The sequence below is a fragment of the Dipodomys ordii genome, unplaced genomic scaffold, assembly GCF_000151885.1.
Source record: "Dipodomys ordii isolate 6190 unplaced genomic scaffold, Dord_2.0 Scaffold28, whole genome shotgun sequence".
In the NCBI taxonomy this organism is placed as follows: domain Eukaryota; kingdom Metazoa; phylum Chordata; class Mammalia; order Rodentia; family Heteromyidae; genus Dipodomys; species Dipodomys ordii.
The window spans coordinates 1166600-1180925 of record NW_012267244.1 but is presented as its reverse complement, the minus strand read 5'-3'; the positions used below and the strand labels follow the sequence as shown (position 1 = coordinate 1180925).

Here is a 14326-nt window from a genome sequence, read left to right as displayed (position 1 = left end):
TACACCATTAAAAAGCTCCAGTGAAGACCAGAGATCAGTAATGTTTTCATCCCTGGTATAGTGGGAGTACTTGATGGGAAGGGGGAAAAAATGCCCTAAGCATCCTGAAATACCCAATAATGGAGCAGCTCTGTGGTGGAACAGGCCCACAACTGCACAGACAGCAACTACAGGACATGGGAGAGGCTCTGCTTTAGAGTCTTTGCACTAATGAAAGTCTTGAAGGAATTCTTTGTGCATGAAATATTATTTCCTTCCCTCCTCCCTCACTCCTTCCCTCTCTCCTTTTCTTCCTTTCTCCTTTATTTCCTAACATTCTTCCTTCCTTCTTTCTTTCTGTACATCTCATGCTATCCTGGGTCTTGAACTCAGGGCCTGGACTATGACCTTGAGGTGCTTTTGTTCAAGGCTAGAAATCTATCCTTTGAGCCACTCCATTTCTGGCTTTTTTGGTGTTGCAGTTTATTGGAGATAAGAGTCTCACAGACTTTCTTGCCTGGTCTGGTTTTGAACTGCAATCCTCAGATCTCAGACTCTTGAGTAGCTAGAATTATAGCCATGAGCCACTGACACTGGGCCTTATTGTATTTCTTATGTAAACTTTAAAATGTTTTAAGTGGAAATATTTCATCCAATAACTTAAGTTAGAATGTATATCCTCCCAACTGCAAGTAACTATTTTGAGTTCAAATACTTCAAATATTGAATTTCCTGGTAATGAGTCTGTGCAGTGGTATGAATTTCTACTCATAAAATATGTTAAAATGTTAGTTAATGACAGTTACTGTTAGCTATTATATTCAGTAAATGTAATTTGGTAAAAAGCCATGAGATTGTAATTTGTGTTGTTGGTGAAATGGATCATGAAGATTCTTAGCAAGCTTTTATAAATGGGTTCTATTTGGGCTTAATGCTGGAAAATATTTTCTTCCTTTCAAATAATCATTAGATTTCCTTTGATCTGAAAAACTCAGTAGCATGATCCAGTGTATGTCTTTTTATCTACTTACTAGGAAACTTAGTTGTTTGACTAAAACTTCACATACTCAGCTAACCTCCAACCTATCTCAGAATATCATCGTAACTCCTATTGTCACTTAATATTTTACTCCTCAGTTTCCTAATTGTACCTCAAAGATAATCTTATTTAACTCTTTCAACACCTGGTAGGTTGTTGAACTGGAATTGAAGGAAGGAGTACAAGATTGAAGAGGTTTAATGTCCCCTTTTAACTCCATGAATTTAAGCGGCATAAAGAATTGGAAATGAAGCTTGTTCAATGAGAGTGATATCAGTTTTAAAAAGTCTATGCTGAACTATATCATTACATGTATAAGGTACCCTCTAGATTGAAGCACACAGCAATGGTCCCAATTCAGTTCAAGTATCTTCTTGAATCTTGGTCCTAGGGGTGTGGTATCCATTAATTCTTTAGAGTAACTCTGCTAGCCAACAGTGAGACCTCAGGCCTGCTGGTTACTGTCTTGGAGTCTCTCAGTCCTTTGCTCAGCAGGTCTGCAGCACAGATCCATAGAAATTTGTTTTAGGGTAGCTCCTTCCATATTTCCTCCTGTTTTTTAAAAATTATTATTATTATTTTACCTTGTGTGACTTCAGTACTTTTATATTAATTTTGATACCATACTGACATCAGTACTTGTAAAAAGAACAGAAAACATTTCAAAACATCGTTTCCAGACAGAATATCTTAATGTTGAGAGTCTTTAAAAGGTCTTTTATAAGCCTGGTGTCAATGGCTCACACCTATAATCCTAGAGGCTGATCTCTGAGAATCTAGGTTCAAAGCCCAGGCAAGAAAGTTTGTGAGACTGTTATTTCCAATTAGCTACCAATAAGCAGGAAATGTCTCTGTGGCTCAGTGTAACATAGCACTGGCCTTGAACACAAAAATCTCAAAGATAGTGCCCAGATCCTAAGTTCAATCCCCAGGATAGGCACACTCACACACACAAAAACATACAGACACACAGACACATGCATACACACAGCATTACAGTAGTTAATAAAAGCAAGACAAAGTAGCCAAAAGGACCTTTCAATTCATAATAAACAATTATATGTTGGCATTATTTTATTTTGTTGTATTTGAAATTTTTGTTTCCTCTGACTTTGCAAGTGGATATGATTTTACCATTCAAGAAAATGGACTTCAGCTAGATCAACCTCCTGAACTAGGAACCATCTCCACTGTTCAAATCATCATCCTACAAAATGATAATGTGGAGGGCATCATTGAATTTGACCCAAAGTATACTGCCTTTGAAGGTATGTTCAGTTAAAAGCTTACCACCATTTTCTGAATTACCAAGTATTTGATCATGACATTTAATTTGAAGTTTCATGTGTAAATTTGCTTAGTTTGTGTATGTTTGTGTACGCACATGATCATGACTTGAGACATTCCCTGAGCTCTTTTTGCCTTAGGCACTTTTCAGATAAGGTCTAATATTTTTTAAACTGGTTGGTTTCAAACCATAATTACCTTTGTGCCTGCAATTATAAGAGTTAGTCAGGTACTCTATCTCTATTTGTTTTGAACAGACTGGCCTTGAACCATCATCCTACCAACCTCTTCCTTCTGAGGAGTAGGTGGATTACAGGCATGAGCCACTAGCATCTTGCTTATTTATTTAGAAAATATATTTTAAGTCTTCAAACATTTCTGTGTATGACAAAGTTCACATAAGCAGAGCAAGTCACTCTAGAAAAATAACATTTGACTTGAGAATTATTAAACATCTTCCTGGTTTAAATATTTTTCCAAAAATCTTTCTAGTTATGAAATATTTAATTTCCCATGTGATTAGAAATTAGTGCACACTCTCTTTTCAGTGAATAGTTACTTTGAAATGAGTATTCTACTGGATGAAGATACAGGTAGTTTCTTACCCTATGATCTTGCTTTTTCAAGTGTTCTAAGCAGCTTTCCTAACATTAGCAACACTCTCCTTTAGAAGCAGAATACCAAATAAATATGGCTATGTTCCTATCTAGATTGGAAGATATGACTGCTTTTCAAGGAAAATGATTTTATTCAAATGCAGAATATGAATATAGTGTTATGACAAATACATTTTCTTCTGTAATTAGTCAGTTACCTCTATCAACAGTTTTTGGTTCTCTCAACATTTTGAAAATGCATTAAGAAAATACTTTAGTAGTTGATATCTAATGATTGTCTAATGGATGAAGCTTGGAAGGTATTACTGTTTTATGAATTTCAATCTATAGCTAGTAACATTCCTGTTCATAATTTTGCATCAAGAAACATATAAAACTTTGACTTGTACTCTTTGTTGATGCCTGACTGGTTCCCTATGTTTGGGTGAGTTTAGGCAATACATATTTGTAGTTATAATTAAAATTTAATACTATTTAACAGAAGTGTGTAATCTCTATTAAATGAAATCCTAATATACAGAGGTTAGTGTAGGCCAAGAAATACAGGTATTTCAAAGAACTTTTTAATTGAAATCAGTTTTTTATTATGTGTTTTCATATTCACAAGTAGATTTTATTTATCTAATAAGTAGAATTATTTGCATATGTAGACTTTTAAAGAATTTATACAATGTAATAACATTATTGCCATTTCAAACAGAGGTGTGGAAACAATCCACAATGTTTTATTTTCCACATACTCGCAGGGTTTATCATGTCTGTCTGAAGTACCTCAGTCAGCAAGAATCAATTATTGGTGCAGCAAATAAAAGAAGAATATCTATGCTAATGATTCAGTAGGTTGTTTTAATTCCTCCACTAATCACTGTAACTTTTCACATCTGATAAAGCATATTCTTTCTTTTATAAAAAAACATGAAAAATTCACTGACCTATAGAAAAAATGAGCATGGTCATCTTTCAATGCTAGGTTTAGTCTGGCTGAAGGTTATGAAAGCCGATCGCTCTCTCTGGCACTTCAGTGAGTCCTCCATTTCTGTTGCAGTGGAGGAAGATGTGGGGATGGTTGCCATCCCGGTGCGGAGGCTGCGTGGAACTTACGGCCGAGTGACAGCTGACTTCATCTCTCAGAGTGCGTCTGCTCTTCCTGGAGGAGTGGATTACACATTGCATGGCAGCTCTGCTACCTTCCAACATGGGCAGAACTTAAGTTTTATACATGTCTCCATCACTGATGACGATGAGAGGTTGGTAGCACAGGAACCAGTGTGTGTGTCCATAGGAAAAGCAGGGATGTTGTAGTGTTGACAGTAGGTGTATTTCATATCATGTCATTTCATGACAGAGGAAAAAGACTGGGGGTAAACTGAGGAAGGAAGAGAAGTGCTAAGGAACTCCTAGATGTAGATGTCATTTTGTTTCAAAGAGAGGAAATAAGTTATGTTGTTCAAAAATCTAGTCTCAATATGAAAGCATCTTTGGTTCACCCCCTTGGGCTCACTGGTTCACCCCCTTGGGCTCTGAGCTGTGAGTAAGAGGGGTTGTGTGGCAGTTATCCGGGGTTATGTGGTTATGATGTCTATATTAGGCTTTCTGCTCAGCACCTCTCCTTACCAGTTGCTGGGTGACTGTCGTATGAATATGTATGACCAATTTGGAAAATGAGTTGTTATTTGGACTTTAGAAGCATTTTTAATATGTTTAGACTCACAGAACTGCTTCTTGCAATGCAGTGAATTTGAAGAAGCAATTGAAATTCTCCTCACTGGGGCTACTGGTGGAGCGGTCCTCGGGCGCCACCTTGTGAGCAAAATAACCATTGCCGAGAGTGACTCTTCGTTTGGCATTGTTCGGTTTCTCAATCAAAGCAAAATCTCGATTCCTAACTCCAATTCCACGATGATTTTATCCTTGATGCTGGAGAGGACTGCAGGACTCTTGGGAAATATCCAGGTAGACTTCTTCCTGTATTTTAAAGGTTAATCCTTGATAAACTGTTTGATGGTGTATTTCCTTATTCCTCAAATAGATTTATTCACAATGAGTGGTATTTGTTCATTATCTTAAGAGTGAAAAGTGACCTGTGAGGCTGATGAAGTCCATAGAAGGGTACGAGGCACAAGTCTGTGCTTAGGGAATGTTTTAGAGCAAGTCTGAAATTGAGCAAATTATTCTGGTAAAATTAGCCAGTTTAGCAAGTATGGATGGAATGATTTCTGTGTGCCTACCCTTGTTCTAGGGCATGGAGAACTCATTTGTGAACTAGACAGAGCTAGTCTCTGTTCTAACATCGCTCATTTTAGTAAAAAGACTTTAACAGGGAACAAATAAGATGAGTGTGAGTGTGGTAACCATAATCTGCTCCATGATTACTCATAAAACTGGAAGACCTGATTGTGGGTAATGTGCTAGCTGCTGGGGGAATAGCAGGTAAGGGTTAGCAGTTAAACTGTAAGCAGAGTAACTAGAACCATGAAGGCCTGATATGTTTGGGGCAGGAGAGGCCTAAGGGGTGGGTGTATTTGAAGTGATGGGTAATATACAAGCCAGATTTGAGGGCACAGTGGGTGTTTGGACATATGGAACTCTTTCTTTTTTCTGGTCCTGGGACTTGAACTCAGGGCCTGCACACTATCCCTGAGTTCTTTTGCTCAAGACTAGTGCTCTACCACTTGGAACCACAGCTGCACTTCCATTTTTTCTGGTGGTTAATTGGAGATAAGAGTCTCATGGTCTTTCCTGTCCAGGTTGGCTTTGAACCCGCAATCCTCAGATCTCAGCTTCTTGAGTGGCTATGATTACACTCACATCAAGCTCACATGGAACTCTTTTTTTTTTTTTTTTTGTCAGTTGTGGGGCTTGAACTCTGGGCTTGGGCATTGTCCTTGCTCTCTTCAGCTCAAGGCGAGAGCTCTACCACTTGAGCCACAGCACCACTTCCGGTTTTCTAGTTGCTTATTGGAGATAAGAGTCTCACAGACTTTCCTGCCCAGGCTGGCTTTGAACCTCAATCCTCAGATCTCAGCCTCCTGAGTAGCTAGGATTACAGGTATGAGCCACTGGCGCCCAGCACATGGAGCACTTAAGTCAGGTTAAAGACTATGCTGAATGCAAACTGGGTTCTGTTAGGGAGATTAACAGGAGCATACATCTTTAGTAGCTTCCCTGAGCTACTATGAGGTAAAAGGGCTTGCCTGGGAGCAGGTGGAGCAGTGTGGAGACAGGCAGGCACTATGCCCTCTATTAAAACCTGGGTGGCTGAGCCAATAGAGAGCCAGAAGTATAGGGACATTGAGTATAATTTGGAAGAAAATTTCATTTGGCTAAACCTGGAAGCAAAGGAAAATAGTCATCAATTCTAGATCATTGTGAGAAGTCATGCTGAGAAGTCACTGTACTGATTTCTGAGGTTCAAATGCCTGGAGGGGTGAAGGGCAAAAGCAAGAGTTCTTCTTTGGCCAAGTTTGTTTGCCATCCTGTTAGATGTACCAGTGGAGAAGCCAAGCTGACCAGGGATGTGTGGGGCGTGTTGGGAGTGACCAGGGCTATGAGCACAGCTGTGGGACCCAGGAGGCAGGCATGTGAAGGCACAAGAACTCAGTGTGTAGACAGAGATGAGAAGGCTGCTCAGCTGAGCCCTGGCTTCCTGGCGTATTGGAATGACAGGAAGTACAGAAAAAGAATCAGGAAAGCATGTGTCACATGGATATCACATAAGCCAAGAGAGACAGTACACAGGGTTTCAGGAAGAAGGACACCAGGCTGTGGGTCCCGTGCTGTGTTTGAAAGAGCAAGGCACAAGTGAAACAACTAAGTGGCCAGTTTTCTTTCATCGATGACAGGGGAAACATGCATTTTGGACTGTAGAAATCTGACAGTACATTCATTATAAAATGAACGTTTATTTCTTACGACAGGTCATGACATTTTCTGTTCCTCTTTCAGTAGGAAATTGGGCATATTTAGAAAAGACTGTACACTCAGCCGCATTTTTTGCATAGTTTGCATAGTTTTATGGTCTTATGCCAGGGCACTTTGATTGGCAGGAGTTGGGGCATGCCACGGGACAGGACATAAACTTTAAAAATGTCTATATTTCCCTAACACAGTTGCATATTGTTGTTACTGGGGCTTGAACTCAGAGGCTTACATGTGATAGACTCTACTATTTTTGCTTGGCTCATGTTGTTTAACAAATTTTTGGACTGTCTCGGTTTTTGCCTGAGACAGATCTCATACTGTGATCCTTCCACCTATGCCTCCCATACACCTCTTTTATACTTAGGATTACAAGAGTGAATCACCACATCTAGCCTTATTACTCAGATGGGTTTTTTAACCCAGGCTGGCCTCCAAACATTATCCTCTCAATTTCTATATCCTGAGTATCTTCTATTACAGGCATGAGCCACTAATGTGTGTGTGTGTGTGTGTGTGTGTGTGTGTGTGTGTGTGTGTGTCAATGTGCTTGTCTTGTTAGTTTTATCCATAAAATTGATATTCTAAAGAGACAAAGTTCATATTATGATTTCAACAAATACAATTTTTAATAAAAAGGAGATAAAACAGGATTCTTAGATTAATTCTATATGGATGTATGCTTTCAATACTCCATACACTGTAATAATTATTTGCCTAAAATTAATTTCCTATATTAAAGAAACAAAAATAACCCCCCTGCAGGTGAACTGGGAGATAGTAAGACCCGATTCTGAAGAAGGTTTACTGCTCCAGAGCGGTGACTTTGCAGAGCCAGTGAATGGCACCTTTTATTTTGAAGAGGGAGAAGGTGGAGTGAGAACCATAATCCTGACTGTCTATCCTCATGATGAAATTGAAGTTGAAAAGACTTTCACAATTCAACTTACAGTTGTGAAAGGAAAAGCTACATTGGACTCCAGAGCTAAAGATGTTACATTAACAGTAAGTCTGACACTTCTTTCTCATAAGATTTTGGAATTAAAGCGCTATCAGGAAATACATTTATGCTATTTGAAACTCTACACGCATATGTTAACTTAAAAATACTCAAAGCCATGTGAAATCATAACTACTACAGGTCAAACTTTCTCACTTTTTGTGGTAGTTCATTTTATAATCTTGTTTATTTTTTTTAAGTTTGAATAGTGTGATGAATACTTTTTTACAATATTGGAGAAAATTTGAACTTTGGGGCATATCTAGCCTTGGTAGAAAAGGGGCATAATATTTACAATTGTATAATATTAACAATGATAGGGCTTTGTTGCCTCTATTTACCTGCAATCATAGCTCACAAAAGTAACTTGGGGACAATTAACCAATTAAATGTAGAAAACAAGACAAATAAAGCAAAAGTCATGCTTTAACGTGTTTTTTTGGGAGTTCTACCGTTGTAGTTTTCTACTTATTCCTTTTATCTTTGTAAAATAGGAACTCAATTGTTTTGGGCAGTAGTAAGTGCAGTAATGAAGTTATAAAACATCTGAGTAGCTAGGCAGATGATATCCATTTCATGTCTCCGTTCCCTCAGCTTAATTGTGTGTTAACATGTTATCATTTAATCATAGCTGTGCAAATCCTGCTTACTATGCTCTCGGTTAATGGTTTTTAGATACAAAAGTTTGGTGACCCCAATGGAATTGTGCATTTTGCTCCTGTGTCTTTATCTAAGAAGATCTACACAGAGCCACTGGCAGAAGATGGGCCCCTTGTCATCACACTATTTGTCAAAAGAGTCCAAGGCACCTTGGGTGAGATTAAGGTATTATTTTTATTTTTTTTTCTTTTTCTTTTTTCTTTTTGTGTTCCAGCTATGGGACTTGAACTCAGGTGCTGTCCCTGAATTCTTTTGCTCAAAGGTAATACTCTACCACTTGAGTCACAGCTCCATTTCTGGCTTTTTGCTGATAACTGGAAAAAAGAGTCTAATGGAGTTTCCTGTCTGGATGGGGTTCGAACTATGATCCTCAGATTTCAGCATCTTGGTTAGCTAGGATTACAGGAGTGAGCCAAGACACCTGGCTCATGGTTTTTCTATGTAGAGAATCCATTTGCCTAATGAAGGTGGTTGAGAGGAGTATAAAAACTCTCCATTTTCTAATTAGCTATATACATACTTATATATTTTATAAATCTAAGCCACTGAATTTTTAGCGAAAATAATGAGAGCCCACATTTAAGATCATTTAGCTTGGAGGTAAAAGGTTCTGAAATCAATCCCTCATGTATAGCCAGGGATATCTGCATGGCACAAGATAAAAGTGAAAAAAAGAATGAAGGGACAAGACGTGAATTAATGCAGCAGTGGTACTCACCAGACACTATGTGGAAAATGAACTATACCACTTGTGAGTGTGGACAGGAGGGACCAACTGGGAGAGAGCAAGGCAAGGGTGACATTGTCCAAAAAGAAACGTATTTATTGCCTGACTTATGCAACTAACACCTCTGTATATCATTTTTATAATAACAATAAAAATAAAAAGTGAAAAAAGGTCAAAAAGAAAAAGATCACTTAGCTTTCTACCAGCATCAACGTTTGTCATCTAAGTTTTGTTAGAGTTACTTACAAAGCCCTTTCTTACATTGAATCACTAAAGACTAGATAACTGCTTGCTACTACATGAAGTTTTCCCTACCTAAGCTCCTTAGTGACCTTTGTAAATTACTTCTTGAATTCTTCTGGGCTTTATTTTTTGATAGAAAATTTCCTTTTAGCAGGTGTTTTTTGTTTTTGCTTTTTTTTTTTTTGTCGGTTGTGGGGCTTGAACTCTGGCCTGGGCACTGTCCCTCAACTCTTCAGACCAAGGCTAGCATTCTACCACTTAAACCATAGTACCACTTTCAGTTTGGGGGTGGTTAATTGGAGATAAGAGTCTCAGAGACCATTCCTGCCTGGGCTGGCTTTGAACCTAAATCCTCAGATCTCAGCCTCCCGAGTAGCTAGGATTACAGGCGTGAGCCACTGGTACCCAGCTGCAAGTTTTTAAAGGATGTTGAAATTATGCATATATTGGTGGAGATTGAGGATGCTTGTGAAAGTTCCACTGGTATTTTGTTGATGGGTCAAATCATTTCTCAGGAAAAACACGATTTTTTAACCATTTGTTAGAAAAACAGACTTTGAAATTTTCCCCCACAAAAGACCTTTCTTCCTGTACTAAAGATTTACCATGATTTCTTCACCTGAAATTATATGTTCTGGAGAAATGAATGATGAAATCTTCTGTTAACATTTAGGGATTCTATTTTACTAAAAATAGCCAAAAACAAATTAAAATGCCAAACATCAAACTTTCCATGTAGTTTTTATCTTCCAATAATATTTGAATAACTAAAGATGAATGTATTTGTGGAATTAAGAATATTCAAGTTAGTTGTTTCTCTTTGTCCTTTAAGTTGACCAATTACTTTAGAAATAGGTGAAATAATAAGATTATCTTTTAAATAGTCTTGTCCTGTATATTGTATGTGAGAATTTGGTGGGGTTAAAATACTTTCCAAGCTAATGCACACATGGAGAATTGGCTTTGCGCATAGCAAGGCACACAGATCGGTGCAAGTTGCTTACACTTGTAATCCTAGCTACTCAGGAAGCTGAAATCTGAGGATAGTTGTTCAAAGCCAGGCCACACAGAAAAGTCCATCAGGCTCTTACCTCCAACAAACTATTCAGAAAAACTGGAATTGGAGCTGTGGCTCAAATGGTGGAATGTTAGCCTTGGGCAAAAGAAGCTTAGGGACAGCACCGAGGCCCCAAGTTCAAGCCCCAGACTGACTATATATATATATATATATATATATATATATATATATATATATATACACACACACAAATACATACATACATATATATTCACATACATATACATATATAAAGGTGTAAATAAAACTTCCCTTTGTGTATCTTAGAGGCAAAAACATTCTAAAGGGTTGGGGATTCATATATCCTGTTAAATAACTTTCTTGGATTCTTTTCACTTTTATTTTAGATTTACTGGGAATTAAGTAGTGACTTTGACATCACTGGAGACTTCTTATCCACAAATGGGTTTTTCACCATGGCTGATGGAGAGAGTGAAGCAAGCTTTGATGTTTACTTGTTGCCAGACGACACCCCTGAGATCGAGGAAGCCTGTGTGGTCCAGCTTGTTTCTGTGGAGGGAGGAGGGAAACTGGATCAGGAGAAATGTATCACGTGGTTCTCTGTGTCTGCAAATGATGACCCGCATGGTGTATTTGCTCTGCGTCCAAATCATCAATCCATTCTCATTGGGAAGAACTTTATCAGATCCATCCAAATCAATGTAACCAGGCTTGCTGGAACATTCGGAGATGTAGCGGTTATATTTCGAATATCATCCGATGATAAAGAAGAAGTAATCGCCCCTGAAAATATGGAGGGGCAGCTGGTGGTCAGAGATGGTACTAGATACAAAGTGGACACAGTGCCCATCAAGAGTCAGGTTTGTGGTGTTGATCAACTTCTGGGTCACCCATTCTAGTAGTGCTCCTTTGTTTTTCCTTATGATCAGATGCAAGTCTTATTTGGGTATTCAAATGAACCATGAAAAATGCCTAAAGAAATGCCTGGTAACTACTGGATAATCCCTTCACAGAATCTAAGTGAGTAAGTAGATTCCACATCCAGATAGAAATGTAGTTTTGTCCAGATTATATCAAGCACATATTTAGTACTTACGAATTTCAAGGGAGTGCAATGGGATTACTTCCAGTGCTTAAATACAGAGATCCATACCTCCTTCTGTTCTTGAATGTTTGGCTCCTGGAAACTAACTATGATTTTCTGGGATGGTAGGTAGGGGATAGAGCATTAAACTGCTCTGCCAACATGAGGTGGGGGTGGGGTATATACACACAAGTTTCCTGTGGCTCAAGTAGATACCTCAAATACTGTTTCTCAGAACTCCAGAATAGTGAGTCAAGAAATTGTTTTTTCTTAATGTTCTCCCAAATGGTACATACCCTATGATTTTCTCTGTTAGAAGAGAAGCTAATATATTTCAGTGTTTATGACATTATTTCTGAGGATTAATTTATCTTATCATTGAGAAAGATTACCCGGAAGTATCAAATTGAAGCCACCTTAGAAAAAAATCTGCAAGGTACATTGCTAATCTGGAGGGATGGCGAAGTGTGGAGATTTGAAGCCTTTTAGAAACACCCAGATCGTTTCCACAGAAAGCTAAGCATTGTTGCTGTTCTCAGAGAGGTATGGTGTCAGTGTTGGTAGCTAAGAAAGCACTAGCGCCCCAAAGCAAGGCACCTTTCATTTTGCCTCAGGTGCTTTTTCCTTCCCCAAAGATTGGTGATAATGTTCAGGGGTGATTGAAGGAGAACTGTGGACTCAATAGAATGAGTGCTTCTTGCTATAGACCTTCAGCTATAGACCGAGCAAGCACTAACATAAACAGAGATAATTTATGTACAGTTGTTTTTTTAGATCTAGTCACAATATTGTCAAAAAGTAATGGGACAGAACCCTCCTAAAATACTAATAGAGGTTAAGTGCTGATGGCTCACACCTGTAAACTTAGCTAGTCTCAGGAAGCTGAGATATGGAGGCTCATGATTCAAAATCAGCCCAACTAGAATAGTCCATAAAACTCTATCACTGATTGCCAGCAAAATGCCAGACTAGAGTTATGGCTCAAGTGGCAGAACACCAGCTATGAACAAGAAACACATCAAGAGCATGAAACCCTAAGTTTAATCTTCAGTCCCAGCACTAAAAATAAGTAGTTCTCTAAGACTTTTTAAATCTAAGATTCAATACATTTATGGTAAAACAAATCAAGAGTAGACAGCATGCCTATCATGTAGGAAATTCTACTTACTAAGCAATATTCTGGTTTTTTGTTCACCTAAGTCTTTATTTGATATTTAATAGGGATGTCCTTATCTCAGATTTATTCCTATACTCCTATGGTTCTCTGGGAAACTGACTCAATACCATCACCCTGGTTTAGTAGTCTCTAAACTCTATATCTATGTCTTAATATTATCAAGACTGTAGCAAAGGGCACAGAATAAAGAAGCATTAAGGCAGCCATAGTATCATTGTATTAAGTCCTCATGTACAAATTAGAAGATCTGGGCTACCTGAAAGACCTTATCTCAACAGAGCCAAACAAAACCAAAATACAGTGTGCTTACATTATATAATTTCACATATATTCCCATGCATTCATAGCAGCGTGTTCTGAACATATTCAAATCATAATCTGCTGGGGAACGCTGTGTGTCATACCTTTAAGTATTCAAGGAGTAGATGTGTTTCCTTTTATATCAAGGTTGGGTTTGGCAATCAGTTTCCTCACAGAGAAGTCTGGATTGCAATCTATTGTTTTTTGGAAAGATGCATGCAGAACAAAATTTCTTTCAGGTCATGGGAAGGAAAAATGAAATACGTATGTTATAGGAACTACCTTGCTTGCTCTGCCTCAGGCTTCTATTTGTGTTTGGGGATATTTTGTAGGATAGGAGGTTGCTTTTTCTTTCATATGGAAAGTTTCACCGTTTAATTTGAAAAGTACTTGGCATTCCTAAAACTATATGTATTAGCTATGCATTTACATTGAAGGCTTTGGAATGTCTATTTAATTGCTTTTATGATTTCTATTTTCAACAGAAAGTAATAAGTTTATTAGGACAAAACTTCCCCCAACATTTTTTCTTCACAAATTTTAATATGCATCTGTTTCTTTTCTTACACATTGCAAGATGTGGAAAACCAAGGCCTAGCTAGAGTACTAGGTATTGCTAAGTTAGTATTCCAAGATAACTGTTTGGGACAAAGTGTGACATACTTATAAACCAAAATTAGGATTTTTTTCCCCTGAGGTACCCACTCTGGCTATATAACACTGCTTTTTGAAGATAAACATATTAGTCATGAGTTTACATTATAGTTCTCCTTTCTCTATTTTCATGGGTGAAGCTTAGGAGTTAGGACAGGTCAGTCGCCAAGAACACCCAAAGCCATGCATGTACATAATCCCTGTGCTGTGGCCTCTAACCTTCTGGAGGATCGTTGAAGCAAGGGAAGGATCTGTCAAGCTCTACAATATAAAAGACTCCTGAAGTAGGTTTTGCACTAGGCTCTTGACTTGGATTGTAAACTGTTGCCACACTTGGCTGAGTCTTGGATTCTTGTATGAGGTGCACACTGGCAGTAAAAAGTGAAAGGGACAAGTCAAGGCTTAGAAGGATATAAATCAGAATACAGGAGGATGTGTGCATTTGTGACTGGGACATTTGTTGAGCATTTACACTGTGCTGTCCTTGTGAGACGTTCAGTAGGAACAGAGAGGGACAAGTCACAATTCCTGTTGTTACGTGCTTTTGGTGTTAGAGGAGAAGGTCCATTGGCCTCCAATTATAAAAGTATGTGGGTAAGCAG

The 14326-nt window shown here is 38.2% G+C and overlaps 1 protein-coding gene across 1 annotated transcript in view; it reads left to right on the top strand.

Annotated features, from left to right (window-relative positions):
• Positions 1 to 14326, top strand: part of Adgrv1 (adhesion G protein-coupled receptor V1) — a 447493-nt gene that overhangs the window by 134045 nt on the left and 299122 nt on the right. Inside the window, exons 64-69 of the mRNA XM_013015810.1 lie at positions 2138 to 2286; positions 3968 to 4169; positions 4656 to 4875; positions 7606 to 7845; positions 8516 to 8665; positions 10896 to 11369. Of these exons, the coding sequence (XP_012871264.1) occupies positions 2138 to 2286; positions 3968 to 4169; positions 4656 to 4875; positions 7606 to 7845; positions 8516 to 8665; positions 10896 to 11369 (1435 nt within the window). The remainder of the gene's footprint in view (positions 1 to 2137; positions 2287 to 3967; positions 4170 to 4655; positions 4876 to 7605; positions 7846 to 8515; positions 8666 to 10895; positions 11370 to 14326) is intronic.